Source organism: Muntiacus reevesi, chromosome 10 (genome assembly GCF_963930625.1).
Source record: "Muntiacus reevesi chromosome 10, mMunRee1.1, whole genome shotgun sequence".
NCBI classification, from domain to species: domain Eukaryota; kingdom Metazoa; phylum Chordata; class Mammalia; order Artiodactyla; family Cervidae; genus Muntiacus; species Muntiacus reevesi.
The window spans coordinates 75,044,287-75,071,924 of record NC_089258.1 but is presented as its reverse complement, the minus strand read 5'-3'; the positions used below and the strand labels follow the sequence as shown (position 1 = coordinate 75,071,924).

The following is a 27,638-nucleotide window of genomic DNA, read 5'->3' as shown; positions in this document are numbered from 1 at the left end:
CTTTTCACTCTTCCAATTAAGCTGAGGAAATTAAATATTATTGTATGTGGGGTTTGAGAGCTTGGAGGAATTCTAATCTACATTTCCATTGAGGATGTAGCCCTTCTGGGGAAAAAAAGAAAGAAAACTAGTGGGCAAGCTTTAAAAAATGAAAAGATAGCTCACTTTACAAAAGCGATTAAGAGTGCCTATAATACAAAAGAAATGAATTAGCAAAAACTTGGTATAGTCACAATTTTTAAGAATTCATTCATGGTAAAAGCAAAATAAACATTTATCAGAAAATGGTTTTTAAATTTTCACTATACCATTGAAATCAAGTTAAGACAATTATTAAATCATTTAAAAATATAAATGCAAAAAAAAGAAAAAACTTACCAGATTTTTATCCACAACAATATACATATCAATGTATCGGGAGGATAATTTGGTACGGCCAAGTCTCTGAAAAACATAACATGACTCCTGAGAAATTTGCAAAAATGTACATTCTATTGAAATTATGTTCAGAGATAAACTGAGAGACATGTTGCTACTGACTATATATTAAGGTGATTTTTCAAATACAAATTTTAGGTACTATTCAGAAAATTCCAGTCCAAAATATGCCTATGGTTAATAAGAATTTTCAGTGAGATTCAGCGCTCTATATAATACCCAGGCATAATTTGATTTTTACAATAGCTGATATGAGAAATATTAAGTTTATAACATAAAAGTTTCCTTTCCTTGTGCGCTCATTCAGTGGTGTCTAACTCCTTGTGACCTCATGGACTGTAGCCTGTCAGGCTCCTCTGTCCATGGGATTATCCAGACAGGATTACTGTAGTGGGCTGCCATTGCCTTCTCCAGGGGATCTTCCCGACCCATGGATCAAACCCATGTCTCCTTTGTCTCCTGCAGTGGCAGGCAGATTCTTTACCACTGGGCCACCAGGGAAGCCTTCATTTCCTTAGCCTTGTGATCATTTTTCATAGAAATCTTTCATGTGGGCAGATTTTTTGCGATCAATTATTAGAAACTACTTTTGACAAACCATGTGGTTTAGAAAAATATTACTAAGGTTTACAATCACTGACAGCTCACTGGATCCAGGAATGTTATTTATGGCAGCTTACAGGTCTTTGTGGAGGAAGAATTCATCAGTTTGCTTTACACATACCTTATGCAAGCCACTAACTATTACTACTCATTTCTGAATTCTCACATAACAAAGACTCATTTAGAAATTCAGATCACATATTCACTCAAATTACCAGAATAATTCAAGAAAAGGAAGAATTTACATTAATTATCCAAATGTCCACATATGAAAATTAGCTTTTTGGTTTACTTATTCTTATATTCACATATCTGTTTCCAAAATCAATTACCTAAGTTTTTGTTAAACTTTCATCTAACAAGAAGCATAACAAAAAATTTCATTCTGCATCCATCTGAAAATCATGAAATGCCATCAGGAAAAAGTAAAATAAAATTTACAAGTCACCAAATTTTGCTCTGCAAGTATTTTTCATTTTATGATATTACACAGAATATATTATAATAAGGAGTCCACACTTACTTCTGAACTTTTTCTGACTTTATACTGTGAGCTCTCATAACTGTAAGTGTCATTTGTCAGTAACAGAGGGATAGGATTTATGTCACTTTTTTCTTCATAAATCATGTGCATGAATCCTGATACAGACTCAACTGGTTCAACTGCATATGAGATGTTTTTAAACTGCAGTGTTCCCCTGAATGGTAAAATAATCAAAACAAATCTGAAATTATTCTACTGGAACTGTAATTCTAATGAGAAATGTTGGCCAAAAAACAATTTTTTTTTTTACATTTAAAGTCACCTTGGTTTTTCTATTTATCTCTTTATTCTTTGAGGTATTATTCTAGAACTGGACAGTAATAACACAGTATATGTCTGGCTTTTTATTACAAATATTCTAATGGAAATATTTTTATTATCTTAAAAGAAACCAGTGTTAATGGCATGCATCTGTCAACTTAAAAAAAATGCACAATGAGAGAGCTGCAAGGTAAGTTTTATTTGGGAGCAAAATGAGGACTGCAGCCCAGGTGATAGTACCTCAGATAGCTCTAACTGTTCCAAAGAGGTAGCGGGGAAGGAGAGTTTATACATGATTTTTGTGAAGGGGGTGTACATGCGATCAAGCATGTATTTTTTGTAGAAAGTTTCTGCTAGTCTCGGAAGCTTCTGCTAGCCACAGGAAATAGTCATCGCCATGAAGGATTTTATTGCTTTTCTAGCTATGAGGAAATACAAGAATCGGGCTCATAAAATCAGCTCCTGAGAATATCTAACTACCTAAAGACCTGTTCTGCCAGTCTTCACAGAGCACAGAGGCCCTCATTTCTGCTCTCAACCCTGAACTTCACTCCTTCAGGGGGTACAAATTCAGCAGGAACATACAGTTTAATCCTTGTTGAGGCAGATGGCAAGGGCCAATATGTAGACACATCTACACACACCTATGACACATCTATGTGTTTAAACAGGTTAAGATTTCTACCTAGGGTGTTGATGTTCTAACCAAGATTTTAGCCATAGGCACTCTTTCCTTTAGTTTAGATTGCTTTCTTCTCTTTGAAATCCCTATATCTCCCCTGACACTGCATGTTCTAAATCATTTGTGTGGCTGAGTTAAAAGTGCTATCTGCCTGAGAATGACTGTGAGCAGAGCCAAAGTATCGGTCAGACTCAGGCATTCCACACTGTCAATCATTCTAGGAAATTAAGACAACTGTAAAAACATAAAGAACTTGAGAAAACTAGTATGGAGAGACCCAATCAACACTACCTATACTCAAGATTGCTCTAAGCCTCAAGCAGCATAGCCTGTTAGAATCAACATGCAGACTCCCATCTGGAATGGATACTACCAGGGTGACTAGCTTTATTGTATCAGTAATTCTTGTTCACTCCATAAGAAATTGAAATAATAAAGGTGACTTTAGAACTAGAGAAAGTACTGGAGGATAAATATTACATTTTAGCAAGATCTAATACTGGCAAAAGGAGTATCTCTAAATGGGCTACAACCTGAGTCCCGAACAAATGTTGAGTGATACAAGAGAATTTGGAAAACCTGCAACATATCCATGATAACTGCAATCCATCTGAGAAAAAAGAAAACACAGGGGAAAAAAAAGGTTAACTTCTTTTTTAAATGGACGTTCCAGATACCTCATTTGTAATTTTTACTTTCACTACCTTAGTACTTTAATATGAATGGCCATGACCCAATGAGTTGTGCCAGGCAGAAATAAGAACTAGTTCAGGTTATTTAATTTCACTGAATGTGTGAAATAACATTCCAGTTATTTCATAATATTTGTATTTTAAGGAAAATTCAGAATAAGAAATCTGTAACAAAGAAACCTAAGTCTTACCTGAGCTGACAAAGGCTGATGATGTTGGATGTCATTTTTGTCATAAAAGTAAACAAAAGACGCTGAAGATAAAAACGACCTAGGCAGAAATCACAAAAACATGATCAAATTGTAAACAGAAAACATAGAAAACTTATTCTTCATAATACAAATTTTCTTTTTAAAGGAGGAATTTAAAGTAGTGCCAATTATCTTGGCATATCTTATTGCCCAGATTCTGGTCATTTAAATAAGTTTGGGGCAGAGGGAGGTATTTTAACGACAGTGACATAATACAAAAATGCATGATAATGAACAACTCAAACTGCTAGAAATATCAAACAGTGAAATAAGACAGGTCTCAATTTTCAGCCTAGGACTTTCAAATCCTTGTCATTATTGCTCATTAATTCTAGATTTCAAACTTGAATCTCAAAATTAAAATGTAGGGTTAGGCTAAAATTTTGAAAGATTTTCTTAGCATCACTGTACAAAATTCACATTCACTAACCTTAACTAACTTTAACTGTGGTGTTGGAGAAGACTCTTGAGAGTCCCTTGGACTGCAAGGAGATCCAACCAGTCAATTCTAAAGGAAATCAGTCCTGAACATTCATTGGAAGGACTGATGCTGAAGCTGAAGCTCCCATACTTTGGTCACCTGATGCGAAGAACTGACTCATTGGAAAAGACCCTGATGCTGGGAAAGACTGAAGGCAGGAGGAGAAGGGGAAGACAGGGGAGGAGATAGTTGAATTGCATCACCGACTCGATGGACATGAGTTTGAGCAAGCTCCAGGAGTTGGTGATGGACAGGGAAGGCTGGCGTGCTACAGTCCATGGGGTCACAGAGTCAGACACAACTGAGCAACTGAACTGAACTGAACTGAACCTTAACTGAGTACCAAGTTCTTCTCAATAACCCTGGTCAGAATCTTCTTTCGTTCTCCTCAGTAATTATACAAAAACTTGACATCGTTCCTGCCAATGGTCTCAGTAACTTCCACGTCACCTCACTGTCAGATCCCGTGTACCCTACCTTACTCTTTCTCTTTGAGAATGATTGCTTCTTTTGTTCAAAGCAAACCCTCACACCTGTACTATGCCTCTTATTCTGTGCCATGTATTGAAGATACATCACTTTATTAGTACTGTAATTTCAAGCTCTTCCTCTCTACTGTTTTTATCTTAATACTACTGAAAAGTTTACTGTCAAGTCATTATCATCCTGAATAACTGTCCCTCAGCTTCTGTGTCTTCCTCTCGCTATTCCCTACATATTTTCAATTCTCAATAGATTTTATCAAAAGAGTAGTCTACGCACAGTTTCTTCACTTAGTCAATTGTTACTCACCCTTAACTGCTCTAGAAAAGATCCATAACCACCAGAATGTCAAATCCAAAAGACAATTTTAAAACAACCATTGCACTGGACTTCTGGTATCATTTTTAGAACTGTGGCCACTTTGTCTATTCACTTAATTTAAATCACACATCACTCATGCTTCTCTTCCTACCTCCCTGACCCTTCTAGCTTGATCTCTTGGCAGAACCAAAAAGAGAAATACTGGTCTTTCCCAAGATTCCATCTTTAGCCACCTGTATGTTTGTAAGCACCCTGTAAGTTCTCATTTTTTTAATTACTGCTAAATCTATATTGCCAATCTCTCCTCAGAGATTCAAATTCTTATATTTGTATACCTAATGGAAAAAAAGCCGCTTGAATATCTTACAAGCAATGCAAACCAAACTCACCCCTCAGATAAATATCTCCTTCATTAATACCCCTCATTTTGTTACACTGTAACCCACCAATTTTAAGCAACAACTAAATTATCCAAAATTCCTCACTGTTTCCCAATCATCCTAACAAATCTGTCCTCAAGATCTACTGAATTTTTCTTTCCAGTGCAATGATCACTGTTCAAGCTACTATCATCATGTAATTAAGCTATTAGATAATCATATAATTAGACATTCCACTTCCATTTTTACCCCCTCAAAAACAGCCTATGAGACTCAATGGACCTATATAAGTATGTGTTTAAAAATATTTATGGCTTCTAATATCCTTACCATGGCATTACAGATCTTCTACAATCTGGCTCCTTCCCACTTTTCCAAAATCTTTTACTTTTATCCTCAAAAAATATGTCATTCAGTCATTCTCACACCGACGTTCTGCACACCACAAAATCTACTCTGTATCAACCCGCAGATGATTTCCTCAAAACAGAATACCCCCCAACACTATCCCACTTCTTTTAGAACTAAGTATCTTTCCTCAAGTCATCTCTTTGCGAAAAGCCTTCCCTGATTTCCAAAGAATACTATCTACACATTTATCACAATATTGCATTATAAAACAATTCTTCACTTACCTATTGAGGTGTCTGAATACATCTTTATTACAAATTATTTAACTAAGACTACTTGTCTCATTGCCTTTTGTGTGCCTAGGACTTTATCCAAAAACTGATATATAATAGGTATCAAATGTATACACATATCTAATAAACATTTAAATTAAAATGATTCTATGCATAATTATTGTTTAAAACCAATACACCAAAAAATTAAAATTTTAAAGATAAAATAATTACTTACTGCTTTGTAAGATGGACAAAATATGGATTTCCTCCTATTGTAATGACATAAGCCACCTGTACATGAGCATCCAAAAAAAAATCAATAATAACACTTACAAAAATTATGCTAAATAATGTTTTCTCTAAGTTATCCTTTTAAGATTGACAAAATTAATAATAATACATAACTATTGTATGTGCTTCCCTTGCCATGTGGATACTCAAATCTTCAGAATTCTGAACTGAGAACTACATGGGAGCATTCCCACATGTCTGCTATTCACCATCACTGACATATCTGAGGAATAAGCTTGCTGATAATCATCTGTTGTCTAAGACACACACCGTCAACTCACCATGCCCAAGGTAAACGCCAAGATGCCCACCTCACTTGAGAGAAACCATTTCTTGCTCACTCCCAGCCCTCCTAGAAAGTAAATTTTCCTGCTCATTGGAACAGACACTTCCAAAAGGCAGAACTACAAGAAACGTATTACACCTGTGGCAAGATAACACAATAAGTACCACTGCACTTTGCTTATCAAATGCAAGCAGTGAAATTCCTCTGGAAGAGAATGTAGGAGAGAACAGAGGAAGATCACAGACATGCCTAGAGATCCCTCTAGAAGATAACAGAAAATATAAGATTCATTAAATTGTTTATTTGGTTAATTTTTAAAAATTATTTTAGCAAGAGAAATAGCCATTTTAAAGTTTTTAGTTCTTCAACTTTCTATTATAACAAAACAAGATTCTCTGCAATAGACACATGCTCTGTGAAGAATCACTTGAATGGCACTCTGGAAAGAAGTCTGAATGGAGTCTAGAGGGGACCTGAAAATTGTGCCCTCTAAAAATGCCTTGCTATTAAATAAATATGATGAAAAGAAAGGGGGAAAACAACAACAAAATTAGGGTGCAATTAACAAGAAATGTACAAAACTGACAGGAAGAAAAAATTCCAAAAAGACATCATCCAGAGCTTCTACAAACTTTTATACACAAATCCAACTGTTTGGGTTCAACTGTTTTCTCCCCCCATCCAAATTTACACGTGAATTCCTAACTTTAGAATGTGACCTTATTCAAAGACAAGGCCTCTACAGAAGTAATCAAGTTAAGGAGAGGCCATTAGTGTGGCCCTAATCAGGCAATGGCAACCCACTCCAGCACTCTTGCCTGGAAAATCCCATGGACGGAGGAGCCTGGTGGGCTGCAGTCCATGGGGTCACAGTCAGACACGACTGAGCGACTTCACTTTCACTTTTCACTTTCATGCATTGGAGAAGGAAATGGCAACCCACTCCAGTGTTCTTGCCTGGAGAATCCCAGGGACGGGGGAGCCTGGTGGGCTGCCGTCTGTGGGGTCGCACAGAGTCGGACACGACTGAAGCGACTTAGCAGCAGCAGTAGCAATCCAATGTAAGTGGTATCCATCTAAAAAAAGGAAATTTGGACACACCTACACAATGGGAGAATCTCCGGTCTCTATAAGCTAATGGCAGAGGCTGGGAACAGATCTGTCCCTCATAGAACTCAAAAGGAACCAATGCTGCCACCCTCTTGATCTTGGACTTTTAGCCTCCAAAACTATGAGACAATAAGTTTCTGTCACTTAAGACACATTGTTTGTGTTTCTTTGTTATAGGGGCCTTTGCAAACAAATACACCAACTTTCCCTTAAGAAAAAAAAAATGATAACAAATGCTAAAGAACAGGATCAAGTTTAAAATAAATAAATAAATAATAGAGAATAACAGCAAGCCCACAAGTAATACCTATTAAATAACTGATTAAAATGAGAACATGGAGAATTTCGACAGAAGTGTAGAATCTGTAATAAAGAAACAAATTAAAATTGTACAGCAGAAAAAAAAATTGTACAGCAGAAAAAAAATAACAGCATCTGTTATTAAAAACTCAATGAAAGGGTACAAAAGCAGATTAGACTTAGCAGGGGTTAAGACTGGTGACAGGAATACAGGTCAGGAGAAAATATCCATGTTGAAACACAGAGAGAAAAATTCAAAGAAGAAAACAAGAGAAATGTGACCAGTTAAAAATATCTAACACTCATGTACTTCCCTCGTGGCTCAGACTGTAAAGCGTCTGCCTGCAATGCGGGAGACCTAGGTTTGATCCCTGGGCAGGAAGATCCCCTGGAGAAGAAAATGGCAACCCACTCCAGTACTCTTGCCTGGAAAATCCCATGGATGGAGGAGCCTGGTAAGCTACAGTCCATAGGGTCGCAAAGACTCAGACACGATTGAGCGACTTCAATTCACTTCACTTCACTTCAACACTCATGGAATTATAATCCAAAAAATAAGGAGAAAGGTAAGGCTTAAAAATAACATTTGGAAAATTCACAGTTGACACTTTCAAAGCTTATGAGAGATAACAACTCACAGTGTCAAATTATTATATAATTCCAAGGCAGGATGAACACAAAGAAAGCAAACTTAGGCATGTCATACTCAAACATTTAAAATGAAGGAAAAAAAGAAAACACTCAAAATCAGTACGAGAAAAATGACACATTATGTTCAAAACAATTCTTAATAAATCGTGTGAATGACAGAAGGCAATGGAATGACTTCTTCAAAGTGTTGGAAAAAAGTATGAGTACCAGTACTAACCTATATTAAAACTTGCAATAAAGCTACATTAATTAAGGCGGTAGAATATAGGAAAATAGGAATAACAGTCCAACAGCACAGATGATAATGGGATCAAGGCAACAAGTTGATATAATAATTGTAAATATATATGCACCTAACATGCTGCGGCTGCTAAGTCGCTTCAGTCGTGTCCGACTCTGTGCAATCCCATAGATATAGGAGTACGTAAATACATAAAGTAAATATTAACAAACATAAAGAAATTGAGAGTAACACAACAACAATAGGGTTTTTAACCCTTCACTTACATCAATACACAGATAATAGAGACAGAAAATTAAAATTAATAAGGAAACACTGGCCTTAAATGACACACACTATCAAATGAACTTGAGAGATTCTTACAGAAAATTCCATCCAAAAGAAGAATACACTCTTCAGGGGCACTAGAAGCATTTCCAGAATAGACTACATACTATATGCCAAAAACAAGTCTCAGTAAATTTGAGAAAACTGAAATCAAATCACTCATTTTTTCAGACCACAGAGGTCTGAGACTAGAAATCAGAACAAGAAAAAAATAACTCCAAAAAAAACACTAGCATGTGGAGTCTGAACAATATGCTACTAAACAACTGATATATTATAGCAGAAATCAAATAGCAAATCAAAAAATACCTGGAGACAAATGAAAATGGAAACAAACTGATCAAAAATATGTGGGATATGGCAAAAGCAGTTCTAAAAGGGACATTTTTAGTAACACGTCTTATCTCAGGAAACAAGAAAAATCTCAAATAAATAATCTAACCTTACACCAAAGGAACTATATAAAAAGAAGAACAAACAACACCCAAAGTTAGTAGAAGGCAAGATATCAAAAAGATCAGAACAGAAATAAATGACATAGAGATTTTTAAATAAATCAATGAAACTAAGAGCTAGTTCTTTGAAAAGATAAAAATCACAAAACTTTTAGTAAGACTCATCAAGAAAAACAAGAGCCAAAATAAAAGTAGAAATAAAAAAGAAGTTCTAACAAACACCCCAGAGCTACAAAAAATCATGAGAGTACTGAGTAATTATACACCAGTAAATTATACACCAATAAAATGGACAATTCAGAAGAAATGGATAAATTACTAGAAATGTACAATCTCTCAAGACTAAATCAATAAGAAATAAAAAATGTGAATTGGCTGTAATGAACTGAATCGATAATTTAAATAAACTCCAAACAAACAAAAGTCCAGGACCAGATGGCTTTATAGGTGAAGCCTACAAAACATTACAAGAAGAGTTAACACCTATCCTTCTCAAAGCACTCCCAAATATTAAAGAGAAAGGAACACTCTCTATCTTATTCAGTGAGGTATCAGCCTGATACCAAAACCAGACAAAGAAAACACAAAAAAGAAAATTATAGAACAATATCATTGATGCACATAGATGCAAAAATCCTCAACAAAATATTAGCAAAACACGTTAAACAATATATTTAAAAAATCCATACACCAAGTGGGATTTATTCCAAAAGTGCAAGGATATTTCAATATCTGTAAGTCAAATATTGTGATATAATAACAAATTCAAGAGTTAAAATATTGTGAAAAGCAGAAAAAGCTATTAACAAAACCCAACATCACTATGACACCTCAACATAATAAAGTCCATGTCTGACAAGCCCATAGCTAATATACTCAATCATGAAAAACTGAAAGCTTTTCCTCTTAGATCAGGAACAAAACAAGGATCCTCACTTTCATCACTTTTATTTGGCATGGTACTGGAAGTCCTAGTGAAATTAACCAGACAAAAAATAAGTAAAAGGAAATAAAAATGGCAAAAGTACAACTGTCACTGTAGCATGTAACATGATATTATATATAGAACACCCTAAAGAGGCTACCAAAAAGCTATTAGAAGTAATAAATGAATTCAGCAAAGTTACAAAAAAAAAAAGACTAATATACAGAAATCTGTTGCATTTCTATACACTGACAAACTATCAGAAATAAAAATTAAGAAAACAATCCAATTTACAACTGCAACAAAAAGAATAAAATACCGAGGAATAAATCTAACCAAGCTGGTAAAAAACCTGTACTCAGAAAACTATAAGACACTGATGAGAGAAACTAAAGACGATATAAACAGATGGAAAGACGATATAAAAAGATGGAAAGAAACTGTGTACATAGACTATAGGAATTAATATTGCTAAAATGACCATATTACCCCAAGCAATCTACAGATTTAATGCAATCCCTTATCAAAATACCAATGCCATTTTTCACAGAACTAAAATAAATAATTCTAAAATGTTTATGGAACCACAAAAGACCTGAATAACCAAAACAATCTTGAGATAGAAAAACAAGGCAGGTGATATCACACTCCCTGTTTTCAAACTATAATACACAACTACAAAATGGTATGTTTTCAAATGGTATGATTTCAAAAGGGTATGTTACTAGTACAAATACAGACACAGAGATCAAAAAAACAGAACACCGAGCCTAATAATAAGCCTACACGCACATGGTCAAGTAATGTATGACAAAGAAGGCAGGAATATACAATAGGAAAAAGACAGCCTCTTCAGTAAATTGTGGTGGGAAAACTGGACAACCACATGGAAAAGAATCAAACTGGACCTCTTTCTCACACCATATACAAAAATAAATTGAAAAATCAATTAAAGACTTTAATGTAAGACCTAAAGCTATAAAACTCCCAGAAGAAACCAGAGGCAGTATGTTCATTGACAGTGGTCTTAGCAATATTTTTTTAAATATCTCCTCAGGAGACCAGGGGGGAACAAAATGAACAAACAGGACTATATCAGACTAAAAAGCTTTTCACAGTGCAGGAAACTACTACTAACAAAACGAAAAAGCCTATTGAACAGGAGAAAATATTCACAAAAAACATATATGATAAAGGACCAGTATTCAAAGTAGAAAAAGAACTTATACAACTCAACATCTGAAAAGCAAACAACACATTTAAAAAATGGGCAGAAAAACAGAAAAAGAGACACAGAAGTACAGAACAGACTTTTGAACTCTGTGGGAGAAGGTGAGGGTGAGATGTTTCGAAAGAACAGCATGTATATTATCTATGGTGAAACAGATCACCAGCCCAGGTGGGATGCATGAGACAAGTGCTCGGGCCTGGTGCACTGGGAGGACCCAGAGGAATCGGGTGGAGAGGGAGGGGGGATCGGGATGGGGAATACGTGTAACTCCATGGCTGATTCATGTCAATGTATGACAAAACCCACTGCAATGTTGTGAAGTAATTAGCCTCCAACTAATAAAAAAATAAATAAACAAAATAAAATAAAATAAATACATGAAAAAAAAATGGGCAGAATATATGAATAGATATTTTTTCAAAGAAGACATACAGATGGCCAACAGGCACATGAGAAAATCTTCAACATTACTAATCATCAGGAAATGCTAACCAAAACCATGAGATACCACCTCATACTTATGATCAAAAAGACAAGAGATAACAGTGTGAGAGGATGTGGATAAAAGAGAACTCTCATACAATGTTGGTTGGACTGTAAACTGGTGCAGCCACTATGTAAAATACTATAGAGGGTCCTCAAAAATTTTTAAAGACAAAACTACCATCAGTTCAGTTCAGTTCAGTCGCTCAGTCGTGTCTGACTCTTTGTGACCCCATGAATCTACCATAGGGTCTAGAAATTTCACTTCTGAGTTTTTTCCTGAAGAAAACAAAAACTCTAATTCAAAAAGATACATGCACCCCATGTTCACTGCAATTATTTACAATAGCCAAGATATGGAAGCAATTTAAGTGCCCATCAGTAGATGAATAGATGAACATATGGTTTTATACACAAAATAGTATTACGCAAAAAGTGAAAACTTGCCATTTACAACACGGATGGACCTACAACACAGTACTAAGCTAAGTGAAAAAAGTCAGACAGAGAAAGACAAGTACCATCTGACTTCTCTTATATGTGGAATATGAAAAACAAAACAAATGAACCAACATAGGCTGAGAGACCCACAGATACAGAGAACAAACAGGTAGCGCCCATAGGGAAGAGGGTTGGGGGGTTAATGAAATAGGTGAGGGAAATAAACAGATACAAACTTTCAGTTACAAAGTAAGTGAGTTACAAGTATGAAATGTACAGTCTGGGGAATATTGTCAATAGTACTGTAATGACTTTGTACAGTGATAGATGGTAACTAGGTTTATCAAGGTGATCATTTTGTAATGTACAGAAATACTGAATTACTATGTTTTGCACCCAGAAATAACATAATGCTGCAGATAATTATTCTTCAATTTTTAAAATTAACTATAAAATTAAATCTTTATAGACAGAAACTGAGGGGGAGGGGGGGGGAAATTATCATTTGGCCAAAATCTTAAGTTGTGTGACTACCATTAGAGATAATTTTTATCACCAGAGACAATCAGAAAATCAGCCAGTTAACAACAACCACACTCAAATAACTAGCTTCTGAAACTTTGCAAATCAATGACAACCCCAAGTTTCTAAAAGTCAGCCAATTAGTGACAGCCACAGCTTCTAGACAGGAGTCAGTAAGTGCTTCAATCCACTGATGAGGATTCTGAAAGTGAGAAGACCAACAAGTAGTCTACCTCAACTAACTGCACCAACACAACTAAAAGCCTGTCTATACCTAAACACTCTCCTTTCTGAAAGTCCATGGGTTCCTGAACACTAGACTTCCCAAAACTTTATATACGATTAGCTGGCTTTCTTCAGAAAGACTGGGTGTACAACTGGCCCTTACAAGCAAATTGTAAGGTCATCATTTGTTTTGAGTAACATATCAAGTTCAATTTATAGTTTGCTCACAAGTTCACAGTCTTTTCAACAGTTCAGCTCTTTTATGATTTGTTATGAGTTTAGACATCTGACAGTTTCACTGACACAGCTGCAAGATTTTCAATTCAATATTTTCAATTTTTTAAAAGTTTTTAAACTATTATCTACATTTTTATTTCTGTATATTTAAATCCCAAAATGCCAAAGCACAAGTGTAAATCTTGTAATGAATATTTTGAATAGTAGAAATTTCTCAACTGAAGAAAAGTTCCTTTTTGAAGTTTTTTGTGTGGTTTGCAATTGTTCACTAAACATCAAACTTGGTGGAAAGTCAAATATAAGCCTGCATATACTAACGGCTAAGCAAAAGAAATAAATGATTTTCTCATACAATACCAAAGAAGGTGATATAACAAATTTGGGGGATTAAGAAAAATTGAGAGGAAGAAGATATAAGAAATTGTAGCAGGCACCATAATAGTTTTTCACACTGTGTGTCATCAGTCTTTCTGCCCAAATGACTAAATGCACAACTACCATAAGTATTTATTTCAAACTTGTAAGCAAATTTTCAAGTACCAGGTTAAAATCCACTGCAACAATTAAAGAATGAAACAGCTCCCTTTGCAATTACAGAAACATGAAAGATGGACATGTGTCACCTTGTTGGAGCACAGCCATTGGTGCAAGTAATCACTATGCAGAAAAGAAAATGTTCCCTTTGTTTTTGCATAGTATTTTTCTAGTGAAACAAAAAAGAGCCTTGCTCACAAGGTTTCGCAAGTAAAATCCCTTCCAGATGAGACTTAGATAACAGGAAACTTTTGCAGAGATTCTCTTATTGAGTTGAATTAATAAATAAAATACATGGCTTTGGGTGGAGATAATAGTGATGACATGTTTAAGATCATTTAACAATCAAAGTGGAATATAACTATGGTTCAGGCATCCCAAATGGAGTCGGGTGACCACCAGTGGGTGGGGTTTCAGACAAATTCTTGCATCACTGAGAATTTGAATTTTCTGAACTGTATCAAACCCAAGGGCACCACCACTCATTTTCAAAACCGTATCTGCTAGCAGTTGCTGGATGCAACCCTGTAGTTTTACAGGCCCCCTCTCTTTTTCCCAGCTATGTAATCATTTCAAACTCCAACCCCAATTCTTGCTTAATGGACACACTTACTTCTTGCCAGCTCCAATCCTAATCCTTAACAATTTATGTAACCTAGTAGCTTTCTTCCACCATTTTGTAGTCTGGGGGAACATATTTCAAGTGCTTCTTGGATCTGTGTCTCCCAGGTCTTCAATCCTAACAAACCCCAAATAAATGCGCTTTTTTTTTTTTTGCCTCAACACCTCTCATCAAAATGTTCCTCTTTGTGAACCTGGTCTGAGCACTCAGCTCTGCCACCGAGAAGTGAATTACTGCCCAACAGCAGCAGCTACGGTCTTGATATTAAAAGCAAGCTCACACAATTTAAGAAATAAAAATAGTATTTCCCAATTACATTATTTTCTGGATCTTTGATTGCCTCAGATGTTGAAATCTTTTCAGGAATTGTGGTCTGCAGAAACTTTTTATGAAGACCTAAAAGAAAAACAAGCAAAGTTATTCTGACACTTGTAATCTTGCGTTTTCATTTATAAATCCAATTCTTCATGTGTTTTTCTACATTATCAACTTTTTTGCGTGTAATATATGCATCTGCTTTCCCTTTCTGCTGTCTTTTGGTCCTTCTTACCCATACATTTTTCAACCCTTTATAATCTTAAGGTTTCATTCTCTCTCTTTTCCTATCTGCAGGCAGGCAGTTTGACTAAGTAACAGTAACAAACTACACTGAGGCAGGAGACATGAAACTCCAGTACTCTGGCCACCTCAGGCGAAGAGCTGACTCATTGGAAAAGACCCTGATGCTGGGGGAGGATTGGGGGCAGGAGGAGAAGGGGACGACAGAGGATGAGATGGCTGGATGGCATCACCGACTCGATGGGCATGAGTTTGAGTAGACTCCGGGAGTTGGTGATGGACAGGGAGGCCTGGCATGCTGCGATTCATGGGGTCACAAACAGTCGGACACGAGAGAGACTGAACTGAACCAAACTGAACCGAAGAGACATGGAAATAAAAAAAGTGGACTGCATCAAGAAACTGGGACCATTTGTAGGGGGGGAAAAGATACAGACTATTGAATACAAAGGTGATCTGCAATTTTCCACGGAGAGGGTGGAAGACTGCAGTTACCAACGCAGTTACCATTGATAAACGGCTTCTTCATGGCGGTGCAATTATTTCTAGAAGAGCAGAATTCTGAATGTCAAAAAGACCACATCTTTCACTTTTGTCCATTTTACAGACAAGGAAACCACCCAGAGAAATGAAAAGATTTTGGGCGCCAACGCGGCCTCTGCCTCCTTGGCTGCAGACCTCGAGGCCAAGGGTCAGAAGGCGTGGGAGGGAGGTCTGGGGCCGGACCCTGGACCGACAAGGGCAGCCCTCCAACCGGAGAAGGCGAGGTTCTGGACTTACTGGGGCCTCCGTGCAGTCCCCTGAGGACGGTGAGAAGGCCTAGAAGAAGGAACATGGCTCCGCTGGCCTGGAGCCACACTGGCCCAAGTGACGGTTGAGGCGTTGCGGCGAATGGGGCCGTTGCGGCGAATGGGGGCCCAGCGCGGGTGGGAGACGCGCGCGGCGCGCGAGGAAAAGGCTGCGGGTGCTCCTGGCTGCCTCCGGGAGGGCCAGCGGGCGCACCTAGCGTGGTGGGCAGCTGCGGCTAAGGAGAGAGCATCCGGTTTCTTGTGAAGGAAGGAAAAACTGCGCAAGCTACAGTGCTCAGATGAGGCTGCTGGTGCCTGGCTTTGTTTGTATCTTCGACTTGGATTGGCGGTTTTTGAAGTAGTTTCCAATTACAGTGAGGAGAAGGTGCAAAGGCAATGTATCATAAAGCCATTTGCTAAAAATGGCTTTTCCTTACATCACCTGCTGCTGCTGCTGCTGCTGCTAAGTCGCTTCAGTCGTGTCCGACTCTGTGCGACCCCATAGACGGGCAGCCCACCCAGCTCTGCCGTCCCTGGGATTCTCCAGGCAGAACCCTGGAGTGCGTTGCCGTTTCCTTCTCCAATGCCTGAAAGTGAAAAGTGAAAGTGAAGTCGCTCAGTCATGTCCGACTCTTCGCGACCCAGTGGACTGCAGCCCACCAGGCTCCTATGTCCGAGGGATTTTCCAGGCAAGAGTACTGGAGTGGGTTGCCATAGCCTTCTCCGTTACATTACCTGGTGACTAGTAAATATCAGATAACTGCAGATATGCAGATGACACCACCTTTATGGAAGAAAGTGAAGAAGAACTAAAGAGCCTCTTCATGAAAGTGGAAAGCCTTTTGATGAGAGTGAAAAAATTGGCTTAAAGCTCAACATTCAGAAAACTAAGATCATGGCATTGGGTCCTGTCACCTCATGGCAAATAGATGGGGAAATAGTGGAAACAGTGGCTGACTTTATTTTGGGGCTCCAAAATCACTGCATGCTGAAGCTGAAACTCCAATACTTTGGCCATCTGATGCGAAGAGCTGACTCATTGGAAAAGACCCTGATGTTGGGAAAGATTGAAGGCAGGAGGAGAAGGGGACGACAGAGGATGAGATGTTTAGATGGCATCACCGACTTGATGGACATGAGTTTGGGTAAACTCCGGGAGTTGGTGATGAATAGGGAGGCCTGGCGTGCTGCGATTCGTGTGGTCGCAAAGAGTCAGACACGCCTGAGGGACTGAACTGAGCATTTAAAAAGCGTTCTGATATTTATTCAGTTCAGTTGTACCGGAGCATCAGCTTCAGCATCAGTCCCTCCAATGAACACCCAGGACTGATCTCCTTTAGGATGGACTGGTTGGATCTCCTTGCAGTCCAAGGGACTCTCAAGAGTCTTCTCCAACACCACAGTTCAAAAGCATCAATTCTTCAGCACTCAGCTTTCTTTATAGTCCAATTCTCACATCCATGCATGGCTACTGGAAAAACCATAGCTTTAACTAGACAGACCTTTGTTGGCAAAGTAATGTCTCTGCTTTTTTAATATGCTGTCTAGGTTGGTCATAGCTTTTCTTCCAAGGAGCAAGGATGACTGCAGTCACCATCTGCAGTGATTTTGGAGCCCCCCCAAATTGTCTGTCTCTGTTTCCATTGTTTCCTCATCTCTTTGCCATGAAGTGACTGGACCAGATGCCATGATCTTAGCTTTCTGAATGTTGAGTTTTACGCCAGCTTTTTCACTCTTCTCTTTCACTTTCATCAAGAGGCTTTTCCAATGCTCAAGTTGACAGCAAGCAAAAGTTTCCTCCTAGTAACAATACTTACCCATCAGCAGGCAAATGTGTGTATTTGCAAACACTGGGACTCGGGTAAGCCTCGTGGTTGGATAGCCATTGTGGGTGTGTGTGTGCTCAGTCTCTCCGTCTCAGTCCTACAGGACTCTTCGCGACCCCATGGACTGTAGCCGGCCAGGCTCCTCTGTCCATGGAAACTTTCCAGGCAAGAATACTGCAGTGGGTTGCCCTCTACTAGACAGCTATTGAAGACAGAAGTCTCCTCCCCTCCACCCATACAATCTTTGTTCAAATAGAGACTTTTCAAAAAATCTTCTTTAATTTCTTTAATATCACAAGTTATTGTTGCCACACTGTGCAATCCTGTAGCCCCTAGTTTTTACTTTGTAAGCTCCTTTTACAGTACATTCTGACTCTATTAGGAGCAAGAAGAGTTTGATCTCTTGAGGTCTACAGGCATCCTTTCTTTCACAGATCCTCACTCATATCATACTAAATACACTAAAATACAGGCATACTCGATATTGACTATACATTTCCTTTAACAAATGTCAGAATCATGTTTATAAATTCACTTTGAAATTGCTTGGTTGTACTAAAAAACAAAGGAAGTTATTAGCAGAATATAACACTAACAAATAATTCTTAAAAATAACCAAGTGGCAAGAAATAAAATCACAGGTGTTAGTATAAATAGTAGCATGGACACTTATTGCTCCAGTTGATGAACTCTCCCAGGTAAGAACAAGAAAGAATTATATATATATATATACGCACACACACACACACATATATATATATATGTCAAAACTAAAATTAAGAGATAAGGAGTAGAGAAGTATTAGTAATAGTATTTTCCAGGAGAAATATTAAAATAACTAGAAGAAAATACTTAAAGGGATAATGGGAAAACTCTTTCTCTTAATTTGAAAAATAAGAGAATGGCTTTAGAAAGGACCCAAGTATTAAAAAGTTAAGAGAAAAGTGAAAGAAAAGGAGAGGACATTTGCAAAGTCTAATACCAACCAGGAATTACTATCTAGGATATCCAACATACCTGAGCACCTCCCCCTACACACACACACACACACACACACACACACACACACACACAAAGGTATGGGAGGAGACAGAAGGGGACAAAAAAATCCAGTAGCAATATAGGAAAATGTTATGAATACTTTTTTTCATAAAGCATGATAAGTAAATGCCTAAAAGGATATAAAGAGATCTTTAGTCTAAATAGTAATCATAATTGATATCACTTTCCATCCAATAAATTAGCAAAAATTAGGGTGGTGAATAGCACCAAGTGCAGGTAAGAATGAGGAGAAACATCAGACTTGGTTTGTAGGCATGTAAGCAGTAATAACCATTCCAGAGAACAATCTGGCAGTTTTCCAAGAAATACTTTTTTTAATATATTCTGTGATTTACCAAGTCCAGTCATGGGGATGACTTCTGGTAAAGGTTACACTAATGTGTAGTCTGATTCCTCACACAGAAAATAATTATAAATGCCTGGGGAAATACCTTTAAAAACCCAAAGGATGTGGAAAATGACCAGAGGCAGACACAAACTTGAAAAGAGTTTACTCTTAGAAGACTACCTTTACATCTAGTAAGAACTAAGAGTTTGTGTGACTTTCTTGCCTGGTCATGGTCCACAACTACAACAGCTCAGGCAGGGAAAAACTGCATGCAGCCTCAACGGGAGCAGATCACACAGCATACGAGAAAATATTAATCTAAAGCAGAAGATGCTTGTTATGGTTTCCATCGTCTTAAATTTAAGACTTGTTTTCTGACCTTTCTGGGGAATGTTCTATGTATAATCAAGAATGTGCATTCTTCTGCTTTTGGTGAAAAGTTCTGTATATGCCTGTTGGGTCCACATTGTCTGTGGTGCTGTTCAAGTGTGCTGTTTATTGATTTTTCTGTGTTTTACCTATTATTTAAAATGGGGTACTGAAATATCCTACTATTATTGCATTGCTGTCAACTTCTTCTTTCAGGTTTGTCAATACTTGTTTTACACACTAAGGTGCTCTGATTTTGAGTGTATGTATATTTACAATTGTTATATCTTTCTGTTGAATTTACCCTTTTATCATTCTGTCATGATCTTTTTTTTTTTTTTTTTTTGTCTCTAGAGGCAGTTTTCGATGTGAAGTCTGCTTCATCTGATTTAAATATAACCACTCCTTTCTTTTCTTCATCATTTGTGGGAAATATCTTTTTCTTCCTCTCACTTTCAGCCTATGGAGACCTTCAATCTAAAGTGAGCTTCCTATAGATAGCATACAGTGGAAGTTTGCTTTCATTTTTAATCTTTCAGCCACTCTGTATCTTTTCATTGAGAAGTTTAACCCACTTTCATTTAAAGTAATTATTGACAGAGAAGGATTGATTATTGTTATTTTATTAACAGTTTTGTATTTGTCTTGTAGTTCTTTTGTCTCTCTCTTCTCTCCTTATAGCAAACCAAAAAGCTCTTCACAGCGAAGGATACAGTTAACAAATGAAAAAGCAACCTATGACCAAAGTATATTTGGAATTCATGTAACTCAACAGCAAAAAAAATCACAAATAGTCCACTTACAAAATGGGCAAAATGACCTGAATAGACATTTTTCTGAAGAAGACATATAATTACCAACAGATACATGAAAAAGTGTTGAACATCACTAATTATCAGGGAAATACAAATAAAAACCACAACAAGATAAAGTCTTACAACTTTTAGAATGGATATTACCAAAAAGATAAACAGGACAAGTATTGTCAAGTGTGTGTGTGGAGAAATTGGAACTGTGGTATGCTGTGGAAGAAAGAATGTGAACTGGTACAGCCATTAGAGAAAGCAGTATGGCAGTTCCTCAAAAATTAAAAATGGAATACCATATGAGTCAGTAGTCTTACCTCTGGGCATATATCAGGAGTAAATGAAGTCAGTATCTCAAGAAATGTATGCATACCCATGTTCTTTGCAGCATAAATCACAATAGCCAAGATATGGAAATAACCTGTGTCCATAACAGACAAATGGATAAAGAAATCATGATATATTTATTCAGTTGTGAAAAAAAAGGAAATCTCACCCTACTCATTCCTGCCCTTTCTCAATCCTGCCATTTGTGACAACATGGATAAACACAGAGGACATTTGCTAAGTTAAATAAGACATAGAAAGATAAATACTGTATAATCTCATTTATATATGAGATTTCAAAAAGAATGTTAATAAGCTTTACTTGACATTTACATATTTGACAACTACAAAACGTACATTTTTAAGTGCACATGGAACATTCACCAAAATAGACCATAGAGTGGATCATAGCAAAACAATAGTTTCAGAGTATGAGAATTATGCAAGTATGTTCTCTGACCATGGCTAAATTAAGAAAAGATGAAACTGAAAATATCCAAATATTTAGAAATGAAAGAATATACTTCTAAGAAATCCATAATTCTGAAATCAAACTAACACATCATAACTCATGAGATGTACCTAAAGAGATTCATAGAGCAAATATGTATCTTTAAATGAATTAGAAAAGATTTAAAAACAATGAGCTAAACTTTCACCTCAAGAATCTAGGAAATGAGCAAATTTTAAGACATCAATCAATGAAACAGAAAACAAAGATGCATATAGTATAACCATAGTTAGGAATGAAAAAAGGGACATAACTTTAGCTCCTATAGACACTGTAAAGGATATTATGAACAACTTTACGTCAAAAGATTGACCATTAAATGAAATGGATAAGCTGCTTTAAAATTACCACTTCTGAAAAAAAATCACAATAAATGGAAAGTCTAAATAGTTCTCTGTTAAAGATATTGAATCCATAATTTAAAATCTTCCCACAAAGAAAACTCCACTTTCATCGATGAATTTTGCCAAATATTTATTGAAAAACTGAACAATTTAATACATAGTTTCAGAAAAAGGAAAATGAGAGGTATGTTTCCTAACTCAACTTATCAATCTTCGTATCAAACTCTGATAAGGCATTAATCTTTGCTCCTGAGACCAAAGCCCAAGCTGCCCGGGTCCTTCTGTCTTCCGGGATTTATCCTGAGGGTCACCCAACCGAGGGGCAGGAGAAAGGTGGCAAGCAGAATGTGAGGCCTGAGCAAGCACAGCTTCCCTTAGCCCTGGTTCTGCAGCTGTGGGCAGGGAGAGGGGGCAAATAGCTGCATTAACGGAGATCTGCATGCAGCCAGCCAAGTCCAGAGAGGAGGGCCAGGAGGAGGAACACAGGCCACACACAGATCCTTCCCTGAGTAACAGCAGTTGATGCAGATCCCCAGCCGCTAGCGGCCTAGGCAATAACCCCAAGTGGGTGGTGGGGAGAGCTGTGGAGAAGAGCTCAGGGAGTCGATGAGAGTTCAGACTGACTGTCTTCAGTCAAGGGCCCTGACATGGCAAAACTGTGCCTCGGGGTGGGAGAGGAAATAAAAACAGACGCTCCTGCAAATTGGTCCATCTTGGTTTATTGTTTTCCATCAGCTGTGACCAGGGGAGAAAAGGTTGAATTTTCATTTCTCAGTGAGACCCCCAGTGATATCCATTGCCTTCTGAAGGAATTATGAGTTACTGTGGAAGAGAACAAAGACACATGTGCTTAAGTATTGATAAACAAGTGAATTACCTTCCACTGCAAAACATGCAGTTGGCATACTGCCAAGAGAAAAATTCATATGGCAAAAAAAAAGAATTCTAGGAAGAAATTTTATGATTTTGCTTATGAAATTACTTAACTGTCAGTAGCTTATTAACTAGCAATTGTGATTTCTGGAGAACCATCATATTTAATGAGAAGTACTTGCAAATGAGAAAATCTAACATTTTTTCCACGTGCAATGAAATGTTCTTGAATATAACAAGTTAAATCTTTGCATTGTTTTTAGAAGTGTAAATACATATCAATTTTACTTTTTCCATATCTTGGAGCCAATCATTTTTTATTTTTTCATATTTTAAACAGTGTTTTGGTTTTGGCACTTGGAAACTCACAGGCCTTAGCATTTTGCCTATAGTACCTAATGGATGAAGTGAGTGGCTTAATCATTAATTCATAAACTAATTTACATATCATGTATCTTATTAGAGTCAACTCTAATTTCATTTTATCCATAAAAGCAAGTTCCCAACAAACTTATAAGAACTTTATTAAACTGAAGAAAAAAGATTAAAAGTCTTTTAAAAATGATTTAAATACTGAGTAATCAAAGTTAGTAAAGATTAATGCATTATTTTTGGTGAAGTACTTTACCAATTCACCAATAAATATTTAGGAATTAGTTGTGGATTATAAGTTTCATTTTAATTTAAAGCATATTTATTTTAAGAGATAGTTCCTAATATATTTGCCTACTATTAAGTGTTTCACTGCTTTTCTGTGATTTGGATCTAAATAAATTTAAGCTTGAAACAATACACTCTGAAAAAAATAGATTTTTATGACAGTTTCTTCTTGTTTCCCTTCAAAATTGTAGTAAAAAAGGAAATATCTGCTACATTTTTTATATTCATTATTATCAAAAGTCAAAACCAAATTCTTGAACCTCTTTTCCACTTTTATATCCACAAATTTCTTATTTCTGATCCCCCAACCAAAAGAATGAACGAGTAAAAAAATAAGTTGAAAGTAAATTAACTGAGTCTAATCAACAGAGAAAATAAAATAGGTAGTAAGATAGGGACAGAATTCAGTGATAAGAGAGGCATAAATTTACCCTTCCTATCCTTTACTACATCTGCTATTTTATATCTTCAAAACTTAAAGATTTTTCTTACTACTCTAACCATGAAACTCCCCTATTTAACATAGTAGAAAGTGAAGTGTTAGTCATTCATTCATGTCTGACTCTGCAACCCCGTGGACTGTAGCCCTCCAAGCTCCTCTGTCCATGGGATTCTCCAGACAAGAATACTGGAGTGGGTTAATACAGTTAGTTCTCCCTCAAACCAATAAAGGGATTTGTATATCTGGATTTGTCAGACTACTGTATATATAACCCATCTGACTTCTGGCTTAAAAAAATTTTTTTGTCCTGGTAGTGTTTACCTGAGGAGTTGGTTCTATCAACATCTCCCACTGGTTTTCAAACTTTTTAAAACAGTGAAAAAAGGAAAACACAATGGGTGCTATAACAGTGAGGCAGAGAAAATATGTCTGCTAGTTTATTACATTTAACAGAAAGAATAATCCAATAATGCTTTTTGGCTTATGCTAAACACAAGGACTGGATGAAGCACAAGCTGGAATCAAGATTGCTGGGAGAAATATCAATAACCTCATATATACAGATGATACCATACTTATGGCAGAAAGAGAAGAACTAAAGAGCCTCTTGATGAAAGTGAAAGAGGCAAGTGAAAAAGTTGGCTTAAAACTCAACATTCAGAAAACTAAGATCATGGCATCTAGTCCTATCACTTCATGTCTAATAGATGGGCAAACAATGCAAATAGTGACATTTTATTTTTTGGGACTCCAGAATCACTGCAGATGGTGACTGCAGCCAAGAAATTAAAAGATGCTTGCTCCTTGGAAGAAAAGTCATGACCAACCTAGACAGCATATTAAAAAGCAGAGACATTACTTTGCCAACAAAGATCCATCTATCAAAGCTATGGTTTTTCCAGTAGTCATGTTTGGATGTGAGAGTTGGACTATAGAGAAAGCTGAGCACTGAAGAATTTATGCTTTTGAACTATGGTGTTGGAAAAGACTCTTGAGAGTCCCTTGGACTGCAAGGAGATCCAACCAGTCAATCCTAAAGGAAATCAGTCCTGAATATTCATTGGAAGGACTGAGGCTAAAGCTGAAACTCCAATACTTTAGCCACCTGATGTGAAAAACTGACTCTTCTGAAAAGACCCTGATGCTGGGAAAGATTGAAGGTGGGAGAAAAAGGGGATGACAGAGGATGAGATGGTTGGATGGCATCACCAACTCAATGGACATGAGTTTGAGTAAGCTCTGGGACTTAGGGATGGACAGGGAGGCCTGGCATGCTGCAGTCTGTGGGATCACAAAGAGTCAGACACGACTGAGCAACTGAACTGAAACACAAACTATACTAATGGGTTAACACTCCAGACCACACCCTTCAAGTGTGATATATATTGTCCTAGGATGGTGATTATCCCTCAGTTTTGAATACCACTTCCAGAAGAAGATGACTATGCAAATGACATATTCTATAATGAGAGATAGTGTGAGGGGACAGTTGGAGTAGTTATAACATCAATCATGTGTGTATGTGAGGTTCAAGATGTATGTGATATTCATCCACTATGCAAGCATTTAGTGAGCGTTTACTCTGCTAGGTGCTAACCACAAGTTGGTTAGCAAAGTATACATGGTCATTATATTCAAGCAGTTTCAGAGCTTATTGGCAAAGTAATGCACTAGGGGACCAGCAGTTTGGAAGTATTAGTGTTTGAGCCCTATGTTACAAATCCCTTGGTAATGGTGAGAGTAGAGGCAATAAAGAAAATCTGCCTTTTTCTTCACACTTAGGTTGGAGGAAGCAATGTCTATAAAAGAGTAACTATGTTAGGAGACATTAAAAAAAAAAAAGAACAAAATAAAGGAAATAGAAATGTCAACAGCTTCCTGAATGGAGGAAGCGACGTCATCAGGGAGGATAGAAAGTGCAGCCTGAAAACAACCTGTGGGTATAAAGGAGATTTTGGAATATCAGTGAGTTGAATGTAACTAAAAGAAGACACTCTGAGGGAAATGCCAAGCAGTACAAGTAAACGAAAACTCTATAAGGGAGAAAAGAAGATTAGCAGATCATTAAATATTTGATGACTTTGGAAGGATCACAAGGCCACATAGGAAACTGAAAACTCATGAGAACTCTGTATTAACACAATTGCGGGCTGTTGGATTTGGGGGGGGAGGGAGTGTGGAACATGTAGAATTTCAGTTTGTTTATAATAACTGTCTCTTAGATAAACTCCTTTTAAGAGCAGTGATAATTTACTCAGTTGCTCATATTGAGTTTGTGGGTATAAGTGTGATCTAAAAAAAAAAAGAAATATTTCTCTTTGTGTATTTCATCATAAAACATGTTCAAAAATTGCTCTGATTATGAGTTAATTCACAAAATAATTATAAATATCTTGCCTCTCATTAGACTTAACTAGATTTTCCCTATGTATCAAAACAGTAGGCAACCAATAAAAATTTAGTAAACTAAAGAAAAGACTAAGTTCATTAATACTCATTCCCAGAATGGAAAATATTAATAATTTGTTTCTACTGCAGTACTTCATCAATTGTAGCTGCTCAAAAATATCAAGCAATTATTTGCTCATTTTCAACTTACTTATAAGAAACATTTCCTAAGTCGCTTACCTGCTGCGATTTGTTTGGGCACTACTTTCTGACTTCGATCTAAATAAAAATAAAAATGTCTAAAAGTTAATACGAAGAAACATGCCTACCTTAAAAATGACAATCAAGCATTTTATACCCGAACTACTCTAGTTGAAATGTGCATATTCCATTGGGTTATGCCATCATCCCTCACTCAGTGTAGGTGAATTAATATCCTAGTAGAGATGAATTATGTTGACAAGGTTTCAGGATGAGAGATAATATGAGAGAGAGAAATGGGGCAGTTAAAACGTTATACATACATACATGTCTGTGTCTGTGTATTTGTCGTTATACTTTTGTGTTTGTGGATTTTTTTTGTCTGGCCGCCTGTGTGCATGTCTCTGGAAAAGATTAATTAATTAATTCCTTTATTCAACAAATGTTTACTGAGCACTTACCATAAACCAAGAACTCTTGCTACATGCTGGCTATGCAGTGTGGAGCAAGATAAATATGGGCTTTATCCTTTATGATAACAGTGCAATAAGACATACATCCAATGTGAGGAAAAGGTAACTATGTTTAAGGATCACATGATAACTCTCTGACACTGACAGGACATACTAATGAAAATCAATTTTTCTTTTTAGCTTAGTGAGAGTAACTCATGACTCCCTAAGTGTCACTGAAAGGAAAAGATCATAATAATGAAAGAGAGAGAAAGGATAAGAAAAGAAGGCATTATAATGGAAGAGGAAGACCTATTCAGAATAAGTGAAATTAAATGGACCTGATGTGCAGCCTAGACATCCTACTCTGTATGTCTGGGTGTGTCTGGGACAGCAGTATACTTTGGAGGAAGCTAGGTGGAATCATGAGGGCACAGGAGCACACTCCAGTATTCTTGCCTGGAGAGTCCCATGGACAGAGGAGCCTGGCAGGCTACCTCCACAGGGTTGTAAAGAGTCGGACACCACTGAAGCAACTGAGGATACACACACGCACACACACATGTTGACTAACACCATCCCAAACTGTTGGATGTGGAAAACAAAACAATTATTTTATTATTACACAGACATATCCACCTTTCAGGAAATGGAGGGAGACTTAATTAAAACTACTTTGTAACTGTATGTATGGCTGAGTCCCTTTGCTGTTCACTTGAAACTGTCACAATTAATTTTTGATTAATTATTTATACCCCAATACAAAATAAAAAAAGTTTTTAAAAAACTACTTTGTAATTCTGAAAGGCTATATAACACACAGAATTATTATTTCCTTTACAAACTTTTTCTTCAGCAAATTTTTCTCAAGTGACCAGGGTAAGCACTCATTCAGTTGTTCAAGAGCAAACATATTGGGTTTCTACAGTCTCCAAATAAAGAATTGAACTTCTCCATTTATGAGTTAGCACCATAAACCTTTCACCACTCATTTATTCCTTTGTTTCCCCAGAATAAACTCCCAGAATACATTAATAAACTGAAGAAAGCATTTATTTAT

General features: G+C 36.9%; 2 protein-coding genes across 11 annotated transcripts in view; both read right to left on the bottom strand.

The window, feature by feature from the left end:
* LOC136176638 (disintegrin and metalloproteinase domain-containing protein 5-like) overlaps positions 1–16,361 on the bottom strand; it is a 117,351-nt gene extending 100,990 nt beyond the window's left edge. For all 6 annotated transcript variants that reach the window (XR_010664604.1, XM_065947095.1, XM_065947096.1 and 3 more), the window contains exons 1-7: positions 15,982–16,361; positions 14,960–15,039; positions 5,998–6,053; positions 3,412–3,490; positions 3,062–3,138; positions 1,565–1,739; positions 379–444 (exon numbers count right to left, since the gene is read on the bottom strand). Coding sequence is in view for 5 of the 6 variants with exons in the window: in XM_065947095.1 (XP_065803167.1) it covers positions 379–444; positions 1,565–1,739; positions 3,062–3,138; positions 3,412–3,490; positions 5,998–6,053; positions 14,960–15,039; positions 15,982–16,036 (588 nt within the window). In the remaining variant the exon portion in view is untranslated. The remainder of the gene's footprint in view (positions 1–378; positions 445–1,564; positions 1,740–3,061; positions 3,139–3,411; positions 3,491–5,997; positions 6,054–14,959; positions 15,040–15,981) is intronic.
* Positions 16,362–20,539: 4,178 nt separating this feature from the next.
* LOC136176582 (disintegrin and metalloproteinase domain-containing protein 32-like) overlaps positions 20,540–27,638 on the bottom strand; it is a 151,563-nt gene continuing 144,464 nt past the window's right edge. For 2 of the 5 annotated variants that reach the window (XM_065946976.1, XM_065946977.1), the window contains 2 exons: positions 26,166–26,204; positions 20,540–20,801 (listed from right to left, as the gene is read on the bottom strand). In XM_065946976.1, coding sequence (XP_065803048.1) covers positions 20,735–20,801; positions 26,166–26,204 — 106 coding nt within the window. In that variant the 3' untranslated portion in view covers positions 20,540–20,734. Of the gene's footprint in view, positions 20,802–21,979; positions 22,385–26,165; positions 26,205–27,638 lie in introns of those variants that run through there. The other 3 variants (XM_065946974.1, XM_065946975.1, XM_065946973.1) reach the window with 2 other exon arrangements.